Source organism: Leptonychotes weddellii, chromosome 9 (assembly GCF_054177405.1).
Source record: "Leptonychotes weddellii isolate Sample4059 chromosome 9, ASM5417740v2, whole genome shotgun sequence".
NCBI lineage: Eukaryota > Metazoa > Chordata > Mammalia > Carnivora > Phocidae > Leptonychotes > Leptonychotes weddellii.
Window position 1 is genome coordinate 35,154,815 of NC_138377.1, and position 22,750 is coordinate 35,177,564.

Consider the following 22,750-nt stretch of genomic DNA (forward strand, 5'->3'; position numbering starts at 1 on the left):
AGCCTTGCTTTAATGTCTAGTTTAAGAAACCACATTGTTTCTTCAGGCCTCAGGAAGTAAAGGAGCTTCATCCGCCTTAGAATTACGGTTAAAGCAAATGAATAAATCAGGTACCAGAACATTTTAATAACTTGGAAACTTTTCTACTCATTCATTCAAACTTCCTGTGTGTCAAAGTCTTGATGCATGAGCAACTTATTATTTCTAACATAATAACAAGTCTGTTTTTCATTTGTATCCATGTTTAATAAGGTTGTGTGATTAAAAAATATATGGCAATATAAGAGGCCAATAGAAAAAGTGGTCAAAGTAAGACACAGGATAAGCTCCTGTAATTGGCTATAATTTATTCACACTACCACAAATCAAGGTGTTAACTCAATTCTTTGCTTCTCTGCCAACGGTGAAAGGGGAAAGTGGAAGGAGAAAGGAAATTAATATTTATTGAGCAATGATCTAAAACTTTTTTTTAAAAAAGTAGGCTCTATGCCCAGCGTGAAGCCCAGTGCAGGGCTCAAACTCATGACCCTGAGGTCAAGAGTCAGACGCTTAACTAAGCCACCCAGGCACCCCTACAGACTTTTGGTACTATACTTATAGCAGTAAAAATACTTGAGCATGTATCTCTAAAATTTGTGTACTTATTTATAAATCATATACCTATTGTATTAATACATAGTTATATAGTATATAATTATACATAATATACTAATATAGAAGCATATTATAAAATATATATAAATATTTAAAGGAGGAGATAAAGCTATTTCAACAAAAGTTCTAATATTTTCTCCCTACATCCCATCTTATAAATCTTGACAGGATGCATCCCACTTTCACTGTCAAACTCTTGATAGAACCTTAGGTCCCATGGGACTTAAACAGGGATTCACCAAATCTACCACATAGCCAGAAAAAGTATCTGCTTACTACATCCCAGGACACAATAAAATGTCCACTGTTAAGATTATGATGCATGAGAAATGATGTAAATTAAGTCATCTCACAAGTCTAAAAATCAATCTGGAACAAGATAAAATCGATTTCTCTTCCCTGAGAACTCACTATCACACAAATAAGGAATATTTAGTAATATTTTTACAAGTATCTTAGAAATGAAACATTCCATTCCTAATATAAGTTTCCAAGTAAATTTTATCCATACACCAGATACCGCTATATTTTTCCTTTCCTCAGACCCTCAAAAGAAAAGCACAGTCTTAGCTCCAATGGCTGTTCATTCATGGCAAAAATCAGGTACCACAGTAGAATGTCTGTCAACCTTAAGAAGCCAACTATCATAAACAGAATTGGTTTTCATAGCTGTAATGCAAACCACTATGCAACTAGTTGTTTTGATTCATCACATTTTGGTACAACTTGCTTCTGGGAAAGTTGAGTCATACCATCTCTGGCTTGGCAATTCAAGCATAAAGTTGCAGTGTACATACAGCTTTTTATATGTTATCCTGAGAAACCTGAAACAGCTGCATGGCTGGCAGGAAAACACAGGACCACCAGTAAAATATCCAAAACAGTTGCATCTTTTAATTTATGACTGTGCACTGTTTCCATAGAGTATATAAAACAGTTCAACTTTTTATAGGTAAAATGTAATAAACAGTCATACTCATTGATGCCATAAATGTGTAAAAAGAGTTTATTTTAAATGATTAATTAGTGTTTGAAAATAGTAATTCTTGAACAGTCATAATCCAGAGCAATGAGCAAATACTTTAAAATTTTAGTTATTAATGCTAAGTTGGAGATTCTTACTGCCAAAATCAAGTCTATTAAAACTTCTTTGCATAGCACTGAAGAAAATACATTTCCCTTCTAGCAATCATTAAACATGTCTGTGAGTATATTCTTTAAAGACCTGCTTATTTACATTACTGTTTTTGATCTCTAGTGCTGCACAAAACAGTTACTGTTAAATATTTCATTCTATTTTCACCATGGCAACCTACATTAATTCCAATTTAAAAAAATAAAACATAGTTTATTCTTGTTACTCAACTGTAGGCTTTTATTTTCTAGGTATTTTAACGTAATGTTCTTAAACCCTTTAATTATTGTGGTACACCGAAGTATTTTAAAGGATCTGCCACATTGAAACCACACAATGAGAATTTAGCGTTTTGCCTACTTTTTCACATTAATTCACATCTGTGTTGTTTTAATTCTTTCATGACCATTACAAGTACATCACTGAATAGGATTCCTGGGGTTTCTGGCAAAGGTCAGTATCATTCATGTACACCTTTATAGAACAGAATGAGGAAGAAGTCTTAGCCAAATTTATTTCCAAAAGTCAAGCTCAGTTGGATTTTGGAGCTCGGAGGTAATTGCTCTGACTATTTAGCCAATCCCAGGACAGTATTTCGGTTTTTCATAGGTTTATTTTAAATACCTGTAAATCTTATAAGCAGAAACCAGGAAAGAAAAAAAAAAAGCTTTGCTTATTTTGGTATCTATACCTTATTTTTACTGAAAGCAGACTAAACTCAAAGCTTTAAGAATCATACCTTTGATTATTTTCTTAATAAGACTAAAAAAAAGTATGTTTTCAAAAGCAAGTCTAAGATAATTCCTGTACAAAGGGCATCTTGTGCCCTAATTTATACTCTGTCTAAAGTTGCCTTCCTTTGCCATTACCCATCAAAATCCCTTTCAAACAGACTTTGGAGGAGGGGGAGGAAAAGGAGGCAATGGATCCTGAGAGAGGAGTAAGAGAGGATTAAGCATTTGAAAACCACACTTGAAAGTTTGTTCCTGAACTTTGATTTCCTGCACTGTCATTTTCTTCTGTTACATTTAGCAGCTTTTGCTCCCAAAGAAGGTGGTATAATTTACACTTAGCTTCAGACAGACTTCATTTTCTCAGTTCTTTAACATAAGAGAGTTCCTCTGAGATTACTCTTTTACTATTTCCCTTCCTTTAAAAGCCCTATATCGACCATCTGGCTAAAGTCTTGGACTCAGCTCATTTTAGTGCTATTCAACAATGCTTTGAGTTCTCAGCTAGGGCAGAGGGCAGGGGTTGTCACTCAAGACCAACAGGCAGCACTCTTCCCCTCCAGTCATAACCTCCGCATGAAAACCCATGAAACACTTTGGCTCTAGAGAATCAAAGAATTTTGGAATTCAAATTGAAATGAAAATGTGAAGTTCATATTAGTTTCCTTCACCTCAAATTACCAGGACCAATGGATGGTTAAAAAAAAAAAGTCCAAGTTCTTAACTCCATAGTGTTTCTCTAGAGTGAACTCTAGAGATTGAGACTTTCTTTTTATAAATGGGCCCATTTTTAAGCCTGAATTTAAAGCCACCATGCATTAAACAGACCAGTTCCAAGTAGTTCTTTCTGCCTCCCAGCCTACAAAATTCAAATCTAAGTGCCATTAAGAGACATGAGCCAGCTGATCTCAGCTGTCAAGACCAAGAGCTGTTGTAAGAAATTCAGCTAAGGCTATAAAATATTTACATTAACAATGTGAAGTGTATCTCAACAGATTTAAAAACAGAGCAACAGGGTGCTCAATTATCACTAAAAAGCAGAAACATTATGAAAATGGAGGTTAGTGCTCAGGTGTCCTAAACCAATCATAATGTCAGAATAACGGACAAACTGTCTACAGAGGGAAACTGATAATCATATATTCCAACATAAATGGGGAAAGCACTTCAAGTCAGAACTACTGTCCATAATTCTATGGGCAGTTTGGTTATAAAATACCAACCAAGGCTTCATGAACTCAAACCAAAATATCACAAACTTCCACAGTCATCGTATTACTCTTCACTTCATTATCTAACCAGCAAATGAAAAACTTGAATAAACTATTAAAGCTATTTTCAGATCTATACTAATATACTTGGGAATCTAGTAACCAATTTATTCCAGACATTTAGACCAACTGAACAGCAAAGCTCAGATTTGGAAATTAAAAGCCACATGCGGTGCCCAAGTGTGCAGCTGAATACAGATTGCTCAGATAAGCCTTCCTGAATTACAACTGAAGTAAATAAAGTGTGCAATTTATTGCTATCAAATAACACAGCGGGCATTTTTAGGACAGGGTAGCTGTTACTGAAAGTTAATGTAACTACATAGTGAAAGGAAAAACGATTGAACACATAAAAGAGATACTTAAGTTTAACATATTCTATGAACAATATTGTTGGTAGTTCTGGATATCTCAAATGATAGACCTCTAAGGATACACTCCATCTGTATAATACAGATAAGTACAAGAATATCTCAGGAATCGGGTGCTATCAGATAAACTTGAATACAGCCATGAAAATAGATAATACACAGTAGCAATAAATCTTAAATATATTCCTCAAAGTCAGAAGTTTATCTCAGTTATAATATGTTTGGCTAATTTCAGTATCGTTCTTATATGCTTAAATGAGATTAAGCAGAAAACTGCTATAAATAATGTTTTTACTTACTGATTCTTAAAACATTATGATACTCATGAATTTATTCAAGATAACCTGAGAGAGAAGGCAAAGTTTCATGAAAATCTAAAAATAACAAATCATATCAGAATCATAAAAATAACAAATCACATATAGATTTTGTATATCCCAGAGAGGGACAAGAGCCACCACTTCTGTGGTGGAAATATAATAGAGATCATAGAAATAAATATCCTAGTTTCTGATTTTAAGTTCCTAAAAATTCTAGTGCCTCATTCTGGCTTGTCTAATGTAATTTTTTTACTGTGAATTCCATGTTAGTAACACATGTATGCCAGAAATTCCATCATATCTATAAAGACAGGGTGGTAATTTTTCCCCAAGGGTGGGAGAGGCAAAATGCAGAAATTCATATGTATGCAGTGTATTCCTTCTTAAAAAAAAAAAAAAATACTGAGTATCTACTGGGTGTCAGGTATTGAAGCAACTCTAAGAGTAAAACAGAGAGCAGCCTCCATGTTCTAAAGGACCTGGTAATTCAGCAGAGGAAAAAATATGTTAAGCAACGAATATTATGAATGAGAAAGTCAGGGCTCTATCAGTGTAGTTTAAAAGGAAGCCAACATGAACAAGTTCAGAAAAGGTCTCGCTAAGGAAATTACAGTCCCAAAGGATGGCTGAGACACAAAGGATGAGGAAGAGTTAGTTAGCAACCCAGTGGAGGGAAGAATGTAGCAGCAAGGAGTCATAGCACATATTGAGAATATGGAGGAAAGGTGGCTCAGGATGAGGCTAGAGATGTTGGAAAGTATTCAAAAGAAATGTTAAGAACTATGAATTTTATTGAAAGGGCAACGGCGGGGCGGGGGGGGGGGCGCCTGGGTGGCTCAGTTGTTTAAGCAACTGCCTTCGGCTCAGGTCATGATCTTGGAGTCCTGGGATCGGGTCCCACATCGGTCTCCCTGCTCAGCGGGGAGTCTGCTTCTCCCTCTGACTCTCCCCCATCTCATGCTCTCTCTCTATCATTATCTCTCTCTCAATAAATAAAAATCTTTATTAAAAAAGAAAGAAAGAAAGAAAGAAAGGGCAACGGGAAGCCACTGAAAAGTTCCTATTAGGAACCTGATAATGTAAGCTACTTTGGCTACACAATGGATGGAAGAAGAACAGGAGTCAATTACTGAGAGACCCCTTATAGTTTCTCTATTCCAGGCTTAAGATCATGGTGCCTGGATTAGGGTGGCAGCAGAGGGAATAAAGAAAAGTACTGTTCAAAAGACATTTAAAAACCTGGGGAGAGGCACCTGGGTGGCTCAGTCAGTTAAGCATCTGCCTTCGGCTCAGGTCATGATCTCGGGGTCCTGGGATCGAGCCCCATGTCGGGCTCTCTGCTCAGTGGGGAGCCTGCTTCTCCCTCTCCCTGTCACTCTCCCTGCTTGTACTCTCTCTCTCTGTCAAATAAATAAATCTAAAAAAAAACCCAAAAAACCCAACTGAGTAGATATGGGAGCAAGAGAAGGGGAGAAGAAAGTAATGGCAAAGGCAACTTCCAGCTATCTAGTCATATGGAACAGGGAAAATGCCCTCACAGAGACGGTGGGAAACTGGAGGAGAAACAAATTGGGGTGGGAGAGAAGAGAACAGAAAGATCATGAGTTTAATTTTGGACTTAAGTCTGAAGTGATTATAGAAGAGAGATACAGAGTGGCAGCAGGATATATGGGCCAAGTGCTAAGAAAATTATGGAATGAAGGTAACAGTTTGGGAGTTATCAGTATTTAGATGGTATTTGAAGCCATCAGGTAGATGCTAATATTTAGGGAGAGAGGACAGAATGAGAAGAGAAAGAAGGCAAAGACCTAGAGAACAACAACATACAATGATATGACGAAACCATGGTGATTAATTTTATGTATAAACATAAAATTATGTTGAGTGAGCCACAGAATGCCCAGATTTTCTGGTAAATCATTTCTGTGTGTGTCAGTGAGGATATTTCTGGAAGAGATTAGCATTGGTGAACTGAGGAAAGCAGATGGCCCTCCCCAATGTGAGTGCGTATTATCCAATCTATTGAGGACCTGAGAGTAACAAGAAGGTGAAGAAAGGTTGAATTCACTTTGCCTGACTGAGCTGGAACATCGATCTTCTCCTGCCCTTTGGTGCTCCAGACTGACATCTACACTATTCATTCTCTCTCAGGCCTTTGCACTACACCACTGGCTCTCCTGGGTCTCCAGCCTGCAGACAGCAGATCATGGGCCTTCTCAGCCTCCATAATCACATGAGCCAATACCTAATAATAAATCTCTTTCTCTTTCTTTCTATCTATCTATCTATCTATCTATCTATCTATCTTTCATCTATCATCCATCTATCTCTCTTATTGGTTCTGTTTCTCTAGACAACCCTAACTAATACAGAAGCTAAGATATTTTGAAGCGAAGGGTATGTGTTCAGGTGTGGTAAATGCAAATGCTGCCATCCCCTACCAATACCTCATGCACTCTCTTCCTGTAGACTTGCAAAGGAGGTAGAAGGAAGGTGTAAGCTGCTTGGAAAGGACTCAGAACCCGCTACTTGTGCCTGACTCCTTGAAATTTTGAAGAGATGATAACAGCAGAGACAGAGATGGGAAACCCATTGGATTTCTCCATCTAGGGGCTCCAAAGGCTCTCTTCATGATATTTATAGCAGTAGTGTTTTTTATAGCAAAAGAACAAAAGAAACAATCCAAATGTCCATTGACAGGAATATGGGCAAATAAATACTGTACAGCAGTGAAAACAAAGGACATATAGCTTTATGCATGTATCCACACTGCTGACTCTCACAAACAATGCTGAGTAAAAGCAACAACAAAAAATAAGTTACAGAAAATATCTATAGCATGGTCCATTTACATAAAATTCAGAAATGCAAACTACACATGGAATATATAGATATGACCGAACTATAAAAAAAAAAACACAAACAAGGATATGATAATCAGCCTGTTCAGGGTGACTGAATCTCTGATGTGAAGTGGGACCACAATGAAGAGAAGAAAAATACACACAGAGAGGGCTTCTACAGCATTGGTTATGCTCCATCTCCTAAGTTAATGAGTGGAATTCAAAATACAGGACTTGAAGGAGTAAAGGAGGGAGAAACAGTGAGAATGGAAACAATTCAGCAATTCCTTTATTATTACTCTTTGTAAAATATATATCATATATTTTTTCTATGTATGAAATACTAAAAAAAAAAGTAGTGCAAAGAGCATAGTCACAGCTTTAACTGCCATTAATCCAGTAAATAACCTGCATGTAAACACCAAACCATTCTTAGTTGGCCTTGGTTTCATAAAATATTACTACTTTGATTCCATTTATAATAATTCATGTTAATTATAATTATTCATCTTAAAATATGTTTAATACTGCAATATGTTGTGGGGCCCCAGGGTGGCTCAGTCAGTTAAGCATCAGACTCTTGATTTCAGCTCAGGTCATGAACTGAGGGTCACGAGATCAAGCCTCACCACGGGCGTGGAGCCTACTTAAGATTCTCTCTCTCTCCCCCCCACAACCCCCATGAGTACAAGCTCTCTCTCTTAAAAAAAAAAAAAGGGGGGGCACCTGGGTGGCTCAGTCGTTAAGTGTCTGCTTCGGCTCAGGTCATGATCCCAGGGTCCTGGGATCGAGCCCCGCATCGGGCTCAGCGGGAAGCCTGCTTCTCCCTCTCCCACTCCCCCTGCTTGTGTTCCCTCTCTCACTGTGTCTCTCTCTCTGTGTCAAATCAATAAATAAAATCTTTAAAAAAAAGAAAAAGAAGAAAAACCTGCAACATGTAACATTCATACTGTTCTCTGTACTGGTTTACAAGCAAGGTCAATATATTAATTTAAGATGGGAGAAGTTAGTAAAATCAGATTTATTTGCAAAGAAACCTTTGAGGAATATACATCTAAATAGCAAACCTAAGTACTGATGAGTGGTTAAAAAGCTGATCTACTAAAGCAGCAAAAATAAAGTGGCAGATGAAATCAGTTAAGTGGTCAAAGAGACCTCAGCCAAAGCCCTGATAATCAGGAATTTTCCCCCATGATAATGCTTCAGATGTCTATTTCTTTACCAGAATGAAACATAATGTGCTTTCTGTGGCTAATATTAAGGTAACAGCCTAGATGTATAAACCAAATCCAATTCCTCTCCCTGTCCAATGGTAGTTAAACACCCTCCCAAGTTTGCAGAAGAACTCTCCCCATTGGTGGTGTTTTTTTGCTGAGTGCTAACTCTCAAAATATAAACAACCTCAGTCTTCTCCCCTCTACCATTCCGTTTTCTTCCCTGTACCCAACATAAATACATAAGGACATCATGGTTTAGTAGAAAGGACAAAGATTTTGGAAACAGATACATTTGGGTTTGAATCTCTCCTTGGACAATTCCTAACATTATGATTTGGAAAGTGCTTTAATTTTTCGATCCTCATTTCCTCATCTGCAAAAGGGAGAAAATAAAACCTCATAGTAATTTTCGGAAGATTAAGAAAATGTATCTAATACATCTGGTGAAGAACAGATATTCAATAAAGTATATATCCCTGACCACCCTACTTAAATTTTCTTTGATACTCTTAATACAAAGTATACTCTCACAAGGAATAGGCCTTTCACAGCCCAAATTTTCTAAGTGTTTTACCTTCTGCTAATTAGTATGTACCTCTCCTTTGCCAACTCTGTGACCTTACTGTCCATTCCCACATCTATTTCAACAATAACAGTGTTGCCTTCTCTCTTCCCCCTTTCGCTGTACCCTAAGTATAAAGATTTAAGTGGAGGTTTTTTATTTTTTAAATTAAACAAAAGGTAAGGAGTAGTCCTGCTTGTTAATCTTTTATCCCAGAGTAATAGAATAATAACCCAAGGATGCTAATACCTTCATATTAAAAGGCAAATGGGAAAAATTTACATACATACATATACATAATACCTTTATATATACATAAACATATTTGTACAGATCTGTATTTCACAAATACTATCCACACCCTAGTTTTATTTCAAAAGTGAAACTGCTACATTATTTCCACTCTCACATCCTGTATTTTGACTCTAATCACCATTAAGTGACCATTGCTCTGTCCTCATCCTCCTCAACATCTTCCTCTACCTCTCTAAATCTGGAGACAGCTTCCAGCTGTAAAATGGCCTTAGCCTATGACTTCTGTAACATATAAACCTATAATTTGGGTCACACTCCTACCACTTTCACACAGGATTCCTCAAATTTCTCTTTATCCACTTGCTTCCTAATTACTAGTTTTCTTCTTGGCTTTTCTCATCTTCTTGACTATCTCTGAAATGTATAGCTTCATTTATTACCTCTGTTCTACTAAACCTGCAAATCTTATCTTTTGGTCTTTTGGCCTTCTTTGTTAGTTACAGCCTAGCATTTTTATTTGCTTGGGTGGCCTTTCATACTTGGCTGTCCCACTGGCACTATAAATTTAATATTTTCATAACTGAACTCATCTTCCTTCACAAACCTAGCCCTCTGTCTGTGTTTCTTAATTTCTCTTAATAGTTTCAACATACTCCTAGGGTCATCTTGGAATCCTCTTCTCCCTGCATAGAAATGAGAAATCTGCATCACGGTATCTCTCTACAAACATCTATTTACTTCTCACATCATCTTCATGGCTGCTACCTAATTTTAGCTCTTTTTTACATGGAAGAGGTAAATACTCTCTTAACTGGTCTCCCTATTTCCAGGATGTTCTCTCCATTCCAATCTATTCATGGCTATCAAACTAGTCTTCCTAGGGCAAAGCTCTGCATCTCTCTCATACAAATTAACATTCATTGGCTCCCTGTTGTTATGCAGAATAAAGTCTAAGTTCCTTAGCCTACCATTCAAGGCCTACTGTACTTGATTCCAACCCACCTTCCTAAACGTATTTCCCATTAATCGTCTCCATGTACCCTGAATGTAAGCCAAAACCAACCATGAGGTTTTCAGTTATTCTCTATGAAAACCTCATAACTACGTACTTCATACCTTTGCTCAAGCTATTTCATTATCTTGGAATGCCCTCACCATTGCCTGCCTCTCAAAGCCATGGTTCAAATGTCAACCCCTCAATTCTGAACAAAGACATTAAAAGCTTAACTATGCCACACAGATGTGTTATATGTGGAATAACAAAACAAAAATAATAAAACAAACTAAGCTTAAAAGCAAGAAAAGAAACTCCAGGTGCCAGAAATTATACAGGAACTCAAAATCAGAGCATAAGCAGAGCTTGAAGTTCAGGAAGATGCTGGGTACCAGTGATTCAATACCCATACAGTGACAGGAGACAGGCCTCAATCCTGTCAGATGTAGGAAGCTAGAACTGGGCTTGGCTCACTGCATATAACCTGGATCTACAAAATGCTGTCCCATCTATAAAACAACTTGTAGGAATATTCTGCTCACTGGCCTGGGATAGTCACAACAAAGTCGAGGGGCATGGACAGAAAAGAATCAAACATAAAAAATCACAATACCCGAGTCTGTTCCATTCCCAAGAAATTAAGAATAATAATATGTCACGATCCAGTGAAGCCAACAGCAGTTTGGCCAAAGCAAATAATCTCAATCCAAGGCTCATGGGAATACAACACCCACTAAAAAGAGATACACAGTTGTTTAAAAAAAAAAAAAAAAAAGGAACTAAGCCTCATTTATTAAGAGTCAGAAGACACAATCGATGGCGGCACAACCACACCCAGATAAGAGAAACTGAAAGAAACTTATTTCATGTTAGAAGAGATGAGTAAAGAAATAAATGCCATAAGACAAGAAATCAACAACATGGAAAGAACAAGCATTTTCTTAAAAAACAAAAATCAAACAGCAATTGTTAGAATAAAAGTCTCAATGGACAGGTGAAGCAGTTGGTTATAGACAGATGGAGAAAAAAATTAGTGAGTGGAAGACTATGTGAGGAAAACATGAAGAATTTAGAGCTCAAAAGAAGAAACAGGGAAATTTCAACAAGGACACTGAATCCCAAGGAGAAGAGCAGGACGTAAGGAACAAAGACGACGAGACAAACACACCAGCACTACCCCGCTACTACCACCACAAACTGCTACCAAGCGGGAAGGCAGAAGGGGAGGTCTCAGGTGAGGCATTCCAAGGCCTTTGTTTTGTTCAAAACAAGGGCGAGATTTAACCTTTAGAATTTGAAAGTAACAGCTGTTAAGTCTGGGCGACATCATATTTAATATATATTACATAAATAATAATATTACTCTCTGTACGTCTCTATGTTTGAAATAGTTAACAGTTTCCTTAGATTCTACCTCCTCCGGATTGCCCAGGTGGAATTACTTCTTTGCTCCTCCTAATCCGCACTGCATCTTAGCTTTAAGTAAGTACTGTGGCAATTTATAGTTACAAGTTCCCTGTCAGGTAAGTTTCTTGATAGCAAGATAAATACCTACTCACTAAACAGCCATTACTTTTTTAAAAATCATCCTAACTTGTAAGCAGAGAGTATATAATTTTTTTAATTAAATAAAAATTCTGGTTAGTTAAGATACAGACCTAAAGAATGGCCATGATAACAGAGGGCAAACTAAAATACAGAGGATACAAAAAGAGTTATCACCACAAATTATGAAGATGTGGAGGAAAGACAGCATAGGATTGAATGGAAGACAGACTGCACATCAGTCCCTAAGGAAGATGAGGTTTCCTGGAAATCAGAAGATGCCTATAATAATAACAGAGAGATGGGATACAATGTATAGTGTAAAGTGACTTTATTTAAAACATATATATGAGCATTTTCTTAAATAGGTATATCTGAAAATTGTTTGAGATTAACATCCTCTGTCTCATAACCTAACATCTGTATGTTAACCAATTTTATACTTAAAGATACATAACATGATGGAATATAGCTATGAATGCAAAGAAAAACAAGAAAATCAAACAGAACTAAACACACCCAAAGCAAGATCTTTTGTAATATATTTATTTTTCCATTCAAAGCACCTTCTCAAAAGCTCTATTTCATACACTGGAATCTGAATCATGTCAATAACTTAGATAAATCTCTAAAGCAAACAATAACAAGCAAAGACAAAGTCAAGTGGATAAAAACAACTGACGTTTTCTCTTAATTATGGAAAATTCTACTTTCTAGCAAGTAAAAACAGGTTCATAAAATATCTACTCAAGGGACAAGTGACTATGAGTAGTAAAATCTAAAAAAGCTCCATGAATCCTGGTTTAATGCATAACAATTTGAAGTTTTTAAGAAGCATTTTTAATACTTAAGCCCACAGAAAACCTGCACTTTCTTCCAAAAGCTAAATCACAGCATCGCTTTGGGAAAAAAATAATTCATGCCCATTATCGTAAGTAATATGCTAATGCAATCAGTTTTACCAAAAATGAAGCTTTTCTAGAATAGAATGCTTTAAAAGACTAGTCAGTTAGTTGGTTAAATACCATTTGGCCCAAAACCTTCATGTGTATAGAAAATACTTTCCTCTTACTTAAAAAATTATAGCATTATTTTCAGTTTTCTGTTTTGCTTCCAGACTACATTTTTTGGCAATGTGTTAATAACTCTGCACATGCTGGTATAATATTTTAAGTAAAAACACATCCTAATCAGTTACATATGACTTATTTTGAAAATCAGAAGTTTTAACAGTTTAAGTGTATAGAACCTGCTTCAATATTATAAAAATTGTTACAGTAAACCTGGATTTCTTATTTTATCACCTTAAAAGGTTAAAATAAAGAAAAGAACCCTACTGTTTCCTTGAATTCTACCGTTTGGGGGAAAAAAATGTATTTCCACCTGTCATTCCAAAGTTAATAAAATAAGGCACAGTTTTCTCATCCCTAGATTATACTTTGGGTATGTGTCAACAAAAAGTAAAAAAGAAGCAAAATCCAAACTAAGATTATTCCTGATATATTTTGTCCCTAAGCCTCCATTTGCAAAAACTAAGGTATTATGGAACTAAAGATACGAAAAATTTTAACTGAAATTATATAAATACCAAGGGGATAAAATCCCATCATTTTAAGATGGACTTAAGATTAATCAATCCTACATGTGGTTCCTGAAAATAAATTTTAAATGTTTTATAAAAAAATGAGAATAGTGAGTAAAGACAGTACAGATAGTACAGTAAGGGAAATAATGCAGAATCCTAAAACTGGAAGAGAACATTTAAAACCATCTTATCCCACTGCCTCATTAACAGATAAAGCAGCTGATACTAGATCATGGTTAAACATTTTTATCTTCTTGGAAAGAATTCACTTATTCAATGAATATGAATAAATCTTGAAAACTTACAATGTGTTAGTATTATGCTAGGTGTTAAATGAGAAAAGTCTTTGTTCCTAAGAAGCTCAAAGTCTAGTGTGAAGAAAGACATGAAAATAAGCAATTTTTAAATGTAAACAAACCAGAAGTCTCAAGAAAGGAGTGTTTGCAGAAGATATAAGTTAATATATGAAGGGAGAATGATAATTTGCCATGTAGATCAAGCGGCAATGAGGGTATTCTAGAAAGGGGAAGGGTATACGATGCCTAGAGGCCTGAGAGAACATGGTATATTCTGAGTGTCAAATCTGAAGGGACTTTACATGTCTTGAATATTTCTTAAAATAGATAACGGGCACCCATGAAAATGTTAGTAGGTGAGTAATGCAAACTGACCTGAATTTTAGAAATCTTCTTACAAGAGATGCCTGGGTGGCTCAGTCAGTTAAGCGTCTGCCTTCAGCTCAGGTCAGGATCCTGGGGGGAATCCTTGCTCAGCAGGGAGCCTGCTTCTCCCTCTGCCTGCCATTCCCCCTGTTTGTGCCTGCTCTCTCTCTCTCTGACAAATAAAATCTTTAAAAAAAAAAAGAAATCTTCATATGGAAAGACAGATTAGAAGAGAGGGTGAAAAGGAAGCACAGTAAATGACTATGAGCACCTCTAGGGGCTATGACCCTAAGGACCTTAATTGTCTAAATATATGTGAGACTGAAGCAAGAGGGTATCTTTAACAACTCCCAAGTTGGGCTGGGCTAGGAAGTTTCACCACAGCAGGATATACAACAGTTAGAAGACGTTTCACAAAGAAGCTAAGTTCCACTGGAGATATAAAAAAAAAAAAGGTACTTGTCAGACACACAAGTAGAAAGATATGTCCAGGGTCGAGTTGGAAATCTGAGTTTAAAACAAGGAAAATTAGTACAGGCTTGGAATTTAATATAAATCACTGTACTTTTTTAAGAGAACTTCCCAGAGTCCTTGGGTTCTGAGTAAGTGCCTTCAGGGCGTCATCGAGGGCAGAATGGGGAGGAGAGCCAAGCTAGATCTGTCACCTCCACTGTAACAGAGTAGTTCTGCTTTCATCTATTTTATATTTTGAGGTCCTAAGTAAGATTTTTTAAAAACTATTCTGTTTCTTTAAAAAGTTTGAAAACTGAGGGCTGCTGGAGGGGAGGGGGAATGGGGTGGCTGGGTGATGGACACTGGGGAGGGTATGTGTTGTGGTGAGCACTGGGTGTTCTGTAAGACTGATGAATCACAGATATGTACCCCTGAAACAAATAACATATTATATGTTAATTTAAAAAAAAGTTTGAGGGCCCCTGGGTGGCTCAGTTGGTTAAGCGTCTGCCTTCGGCTCAGGTCATGATCCCAGGGTCCTGGGATCAAGCCCCACATTGGGCTCCCTGCTCTGCGGGAAGCCTGCTTCTCCCTCTTCCACTCCCCCTGCTTGTGTTCCCTCTCTCACTGTGTCTCTCTCTGTCAAATAAATAAATAAAATCTTTAAAATAAATAAATAAATAAAAATTAAAAAAAGTTTGAAAACTATTATAATATAGCTTTAGAATCAAACAGATTTGGTATTAAATCATGACTACCCCTTAGCAGTAGACTCTGGAAAGTTACGAGTTGTTATAAATTATCAGGAACAATGTGAAAGAAGTGCCTGCAACAGAGTCTAGCACACAGTAGGTACTCAATACTGAATGAGATTAAAAGATCAATGAAGAACCTTGCACAATAACAACTTTATTAAGAAAGAAGAAGAGTTAGCCAAAAAAGATTTAAAAGAATTCAAAGAGGATGAAAGAAAACCAAAAGCCAGTCATGTCACAAAGCAAAGGAAAGACACAGTTTGAGAAATATTACAGGTAAAATAAGATAAAGAATGCAAGAACCCCACCAAATTTTGTAATTGGGAAGTCAATGGTGAATGAGCAAAATTAGATTCTAAATAAAAGTCAAGTTGTTTAAGTTTAGGGAATTAACCAGAAATAAGGAAGTGGAGATAGAGATAGCAAGCATAAAACTTCTTCCAATAGTTTGTTGTTGAATATGGTACAAAGGGCAGTAGTTAGGGGAAGATTCAGGACTGACAAAGCGATGAATATGTTTCAAGACAGAAATTTGAATATGTTCACGTGGTAAATTAAAGTTTCAGTGCAGAAGAGAAGATCTGAAAGAGCGATGGAGACCAACTTGATGGTGTGATATCCCAGAGTTGAAGGGCAAAGTAGCCACATAACATAGACAGCCGGATTAGCCTCAGATGCAGGATAGGCCCCCTTGCCTCTAAGGAGGGACAGGAGTTAACAGTGGCTGCAAACAAGATAAGCTTATAGTTAGGGTGTGGCTTTTGAGAGAGAGATTTTCTCTGTGTACTAGGTTGAAAGATTAGCTGCTAAATGTGAAAGAGGGCAAGTGGGAGTGAGATTTGAAAGAGTGGTGATCTGGGAAAGGCACTGGGAGAAAAGAGAGAAGCCAGCAACGGATATGTAAAAATGACTGCTGAGTGGCTCCAATCTGCTCAGCTCAGTTGTATAATTTTCTTCAGCTGTACTCAGAACAAATTTAACAATTTATATATATATTTTAAATTTCCAATTACTCTGTGTATTAAATGTCATATACTGTCACAATATAATTAAAACACTAAAAATACTCATGTGATCTTGACTTATTAAGGATAATGTACATGCTTATAAAGGAATATTAGAAAGTGCCTCAATGGCCTATGCCATTCTTGTCTTATGGTTACAGAGAAGAATGACCAAAGATTCATTTAACCTTGGGTCTGGGCTCATATTGTAAAGTGTTCCTTAGAAGAAATCCATTTCGTATTCAAATGTATTCCAAATAAAAATAAGGAATATATGTATTGATAGAATTCCTTCATATAAAGATCCACTATCTTTTTCTTGGCAAAGAGCTCTAAACAGAGGTCAAAGTACCTGACTACTATCTTACATAGTAAGTTTTCTGTAACACATTATAGACTCAAAAGATGGATTTTTAAAAATGAAAGTGCTATCTGTGTTTCAAAAAAATGTTTCTGAACACAGTAGGAGGCCATAGTTTTGGAAATATCCTTACTCCTAATGAAGTTTACCTTGAAAAAGAAAAGTACACTGCTGAGACTTGATGAGTCAAAGCACTTGAGCCTACATGATGATAGTAAGTGGTACTTAGTAGCTTTGAAACTCTGATTCATGTCTTCACATTAGCTGCTTAATTACAGACTGAATTTTTCATTAGCTGACCAAATACTTATTTTATTGGCTTTGGGAAACTGTTATAATCATATTTACAGTAAGAATTTTCTAAACATTTATTCCCTCACAGTCAACAAAGACTTAATACTCTTTAATAGCTACATATTACGTGAATATTCGGGAGTCTTACTTATTTATTTTTCTATGAATAGTAAGACAATAAAATGGTTCTCAGTACTAGCCAGAAAACCAGAGATAATTTCTCACAGAAAATTATTAGATCTAGAAACCAAAACTGAAGTGCCTGGCTTACCAGAACTTGGACAATTTGTAGCTTTGTAATTCTTATGAAATTTTGTAATTCTTAAGGAACCAGGAAGAAATCAGCTTTTATGCTGGTATAAATGAATATATCCTGTGAACTTAAAAAATGGTTACATGTTGGCTAATTTGGGCAAACACTTCAGATTCTACCTAAACAAGAAACTTTAGTTTAGCTTTAGCATTCACATTTAGTATTTTTAAAATAGCACAATATGCTCAAATCAATATAATGGACTCCCATATATATATATGAGAGTCTACTGAAATATCGGTCAATGCATTACAGTGGATATATATAAAACTCAAACATTTAATTAGCTGTAATACATGAATGCATGAGGGGAATTCTTTAAGAGATGGGCAAATTACTTAACATACATTAGAAATATTCAGGGACTGAATACAGTAAAATATGTCTATGGAAGAGTTCTGTATTTCTACATAAAAGAACATTATATAAAACAATCAAGACCATGAAGTGTCAAACATTAAAGTACTATTATAATTATGTAATACAGATCTTTAACACTGCTGCATTTTAAGAAACAGTACGCTAAGTAGAAAAGTAATGTAAGGACATCTTTTTTCTAAAAGGTACATCATTTTCTTAATTTGCATATAAGGAGTCTTTTAAATAACAAAAAGCAGCAATAACACTATAATCAGACAGTTCAAATATGTCTACAGTCCATCTCCTCCATCCTATTGTGTTTTCCTCTAAGAGGATAATACTTTCAAGTGATTGACAGAGTGTCTTTGGGTCTTGTGTCAAGAAAATGGAAATTTATACAAGTATAAAGACAACAGAAGATTAAGAATGATGTCTAAGATGCAGAAAACCACCCAGCATTTTAATCAATTTATGCTTTAATACTCCAGATAACTGGCAATGTTTAAACTCAGATTTGATTACAGAAGACTGAAAGAAATTTAGTGATGTGAGTTTTCCCTTTGTTTGCTTCCTGTTCTATCTCTGCTCAAGGGCAGCATTTTAGTCTGCAGTGATCCAAAAAATATGCATGTTCTGCAGTAACCATAATTTGCTGACAAAATATGTTGAACAGAGAACAGATTCACAGAGTTCCCAGTTTAACTTATTTCTACTTGATGGTTTTTGATGATTCATATTTCAATGACAAAAGAAAATAAGCCATTGATATAGTTCCACATCAACAGATTATACAATTTAGATTAACTTTACAAAGATACTTTCATGTTCAATTTCTTCTTTGCTCTTCATAAGAACCCAATAAGGGAGGAAAGAGGGGAGGAAAGGAGAGTATCCTCAATTCATAAAAAGCAAGTTAAGGTTCAGAGAAGTTTCAATTTGCCTAAGATAACAGATACTGCCCTACCCAGAGGAGGTAACAGAAACATGATTAAGGCTATCTAGAAAGTGATTAATAATGATAGTCAAAGACATATAAATGAATTGTAAAAGTGAATCAGAAGCCAGAACATGAGGAAAATGGTGGAGAAGGCAGTTCCAAGCTTCCATCCCTCCACAGAAACACAGATCCAACTTTGTCAGAACTCTGGAAAATAGCTAAAGGTTTACAGCAACCAAGGGAATGCTGAATCAAGAAAAAGGCAACTTAAAAACAGTTGGAAAGCTTTGTGACCTGTTTACTTGCCGGGCCCCATACCCTCCCCAGCTCAGCAGCCTACCTTCCCTGTGTGGAGCCATGGTTCCTGGGTCCAGAGGAAGCAGAGCAGACATTATAAGCAAATTACTGTGTTTGTCTGCTCTATCCTGAGGGCTCCTGAAGGACTAAGACAAGGCACTCATCTCTACCTGAGGGAAAAAATTACAGTTGAGACATACAATAGACCACCTAAAGCCTGGGAGGAAAAGTTAAGGAGAGACTATACATATTTTTTTAATGCACATGGAACACTCTCAAGGAGAGTGCATATGCTAGGCCATAGCATATATTAGTCTCAGTAAATTTTACAAAGACTGAAATCATACAAAACATCCTGACCACAATGGAATGAAGCTAGAAATCAATAAAAGAAGGAAAGTGGAAATTAAACAATATAAACTTAAGCAATGGGTCAAAGAAGATATCCAAAGGGAAATTAGAAAATACTTAGTGATGAATGAAAATGAAAATACAACACACAAAACTTATGTGATACAGGGAATGTAGAGGCTGCTTTTAGACAACAGGCTTGAGCAATGGAAACTTCAGCAAGGCAAAAAAGGGCCCACGGTGACCACCACGGAACTAAATGCAAACAGGTTCATTAAGCAACCCAATCCGAAATAGCCGTAGGCCCTAACTGACCCATTACAACCAGGCACAGTTCCTAAGATTACCAAAAAAAGGTACGATTCCATCCATCCCTATACACCCTCACTCCGCACTATTAACTGTGGCCCCTCACTACCACCTCCTCACAAAGTCTCTCCCTTGCTGTCCTGCCTGTTGGTCCCTTGCAAGGTAGTCAATAAACTTATCTCTCGTTTGGTCTGCCTTGGTGAATTCTTTCACCAACCCCCCATCTCCACCAGCCCCCCAATCAACCAGAGACTACAGTGAACATAAATAAAAGAGAGAACATCAAAAAGAGAATCAATAAAAACAAACAGTACTTTGAAAAACAGCAACACTGACAAACCTTTAGCCAAACGGACAAAAAAAGACAATGCAATTAACTAAAAACTATGAACAATTATATGCCAACAAACTGGATAACCTAGATGATATGGACAGTTCCTAGAAACACAAAAACTGTGAATATAATGCATTTATCTGCTTTGGATAATTTTAGGTCTCTGACAGAAATATTTAGGAGTAAAAAAATAAAGTAAATGAAAACTCCTTTCCTTTCTCCCCGCCCCCGACAACCCACAGGCCGGACATATAAGTGATCCTAATGAGAGGATAGGAAAAACAAAAACAAATAGATGAAAGATCAGCCAGAAGGTGACATCCTAATTCTGCTGCCTGTAGGCCATATGGCCTAAAGCAAATGGCTTTGCAGCAGCTTCACCACCTGTAAAATGGATGTGACGGTAATTAAACTTGCCCTGATTATCTCCCAGGATTGCAGTTATGAATCAAATGAGATGATGTGCTTTGAAATTGTGAAGTGCTCTGAAATTATATCACAGTGTTAGTATTAATGAAGGCACATTTACTCAGTTAATTTTCTTTTTTTTTTTAAAGATTTTATTTATTTATTTGAGAGAGAGAATGAGAAAGAGAGAGCACGAGAGAGGGGAAGTTCAGAGGGAGAAACAGACTCCCCGCTGAGCAGGGAGCCCGATGCGGGACTCGATCCCGGGACTCCAGGATCATGACCTGAGCCGAAGGCAGTCACTTAACCAACTGAGCCACCCAGGCGCCCTACTCAGTTAATTTTCAATTATTTTCAGTAGCAATTTATAAAGTGGCTCATAGATTTATAGCACTTAAACTCGAAAGGTGAATTATATGTTCAAAATTCATCAGAAGAATCACACATATTGATTTGCAAACACACAGCGTTCTCTTCAATTAATATAAATTTATGCTAAGTCAAAAAGGGGCGCCTGACTGGCTCAGTCAGTAGAGCATGCAACGCTTTACCTCGGGTTTGTGAGTTCAGGCTCTGCACTGCGTGTGAAATCACTTTAAAATCTTAAAATAGAAAAAAAATAAAAATAATAAATAAATAAATAAATAATAAATAAATAAAATCTTAAAATAGGGTGCCTGGGTGGCTCAGTTGGTTAAGTGTCTGCCTTCGGTTCAGGTCATGATCCCAGGGTGCTGGGATCAAGCCTGCATCAGGCTCCCTGCTCAGTGAGGAGCCTGCTTCTCATTCCCCCTCTCCCTCTGCCCCCTCTTGCGCTCTCTCTCTCTCTCTCGTGTGTGCGTATGCGTGTGCTCAAAAAAATAATCTTTTTAAAAAATATAAAAATTAAAAAAAAATAAAATCTTAAAATATTCATGTAAAGTCAAATGACAAAATAAGATACTATCAGCAGATTAAAAACACATCTGTAAATAAATAAATCATTTAATATTATGTAACATTCACTGTAATAAAGTGTCTTACAACTTAGTTCTATTGAAAAAAGCATTGTATCAATCAGGATAGGCTCAGTTCTGCAATAGTAATGAATAATACCTAAATTTCAGTGGCTTGGGGGACGGAGCAAGATCGCGGAGGTGTAGGAGACCTGGATTTCGTCTGGTCCCAGGAATTCAGCTGGATAGGGATCAAACCATTCTGAACACCTATGAACTCAACAGGAGACTGAAGAAAAGAAGAGCCACAACTCTCTCAACAGAAAAGCGACCACTTTCTGGAAGGTAGGATGTGCGGAGAAGTGAATCCGAGGCGATATTGGGGAGGATAGATGGCGGGGGAGGGGGCCTCCGACGGCCACTTCTGGCAAGTGATAGAGCCCTGGAGCACAAAATCAGAACTTATAGAAGTCTGCTCCACTGAGGGACGTCGCTCCAGTGGTTAAGCGGGGGATGGATCCCTCGCTGGGACAGTGTGGTCTCAGGACTCTCAGGGTCACAGAAAGACCTGGGGTGCCTGAGTGCAACAGAGCTCCCAGGTATCAGAACGGGGAAGGCGGCTGCAGAGACAGAGCCGAAGAGTGGGCTCTCAGCTCGGGGTTGCCATAAACCGTGATCCGGGGCACAGTCGGGCCACTGCTCTTCTAGCAGGGACCCAACAAGCAGCAGATCCGGGGAGACTCACCTTCCTCCCCCGGGAGGAGCGGCGGGGGAGCGCACTGCAGGGATCTGCTGGGTTTGGAGACTCCACTCGGGGTCATGTGCCAGAGATAGAAACACTCCGCCACAGGCCTGGTGAGCACGGAGTGCAGCCGGAGACCAGGGAGACGGGAGTGATTGACTGCTTTTCTCTGGGCTTCACTGAGGAGTGGGGCCCCAAGTTCTCGGCTCCTCTGGGGCACAGACTGGGAGGACGCCATTTTCACTCTCATCCTCCAAAGCTGTACAGAAAGCTTGCAGGGAACAAAAGCTCCCAAGAGCAAACCCGAACATATTACTTAGCCCGGACTGCCAAGGGCAGGGCAATTCCGCCTCCAGCAAAGACATTTGGGAACCACAGCAACAGGCCCCTCCCCCAGAAGATCAGCAAGACAGCCAACCAAGACCAAGTTTAGGGATCAATGAGAACGGCAGAACGCCAGCACTAGGGGAATACTGCACATAGAATTCATGGCTTTTTTACCATGATTCTTTAGTCTTTCAAAGTTAATTTTTTTTAACTGTCTTTTTTTTTTTTTAATTTTTCTTTTTCCCTTTTTCAAACATCTTATCAATCCTTTTTTTAAAAAATATTTTTTATTTTTCATTTTTAGAGTCATATTCTATCCCTTCATAGGAGTTACGCTTATTTTTGGTACATATATATATGTTGTTCTCTCTTTAAAATTTTGAGATACACTTTCTTCTAACAGATCAAAATATACCCTAAATCTC

General features: G+C 37.3%; 1 protein-coding gene across 6 annotated transcripts in view; it reads right to left on the minus strand.

Moving 5' to 3' along the window:
- The window catches only part of MNAT1 (MNAT1 component of CDK activating kinase), a 200,723-nt gene that overhangs the window by 1,508 nt on the left and 176,465 nt on the right, over positions 1–22,750 (minus strand). The window contains exon 8 of one of the 6 annotated variants that reach the window (XM_081830428.1): positions 19,071–19,089. The exons of the other annotated variants lie outside the window; for them this stretch is intronic. Within the exon in view, the coding sequence (XP_081686554.1) occupies positions 19,086–19,089 (4 nt within the window). The 3' untranslated portion in view covers positions 19,071–19,085. Of the gene's footprint in view, positions 1–19,070; positions 19,090–22,750 lie in introns of those variants that run through there. 6 annotated transcript variants of the gene reach the window in all.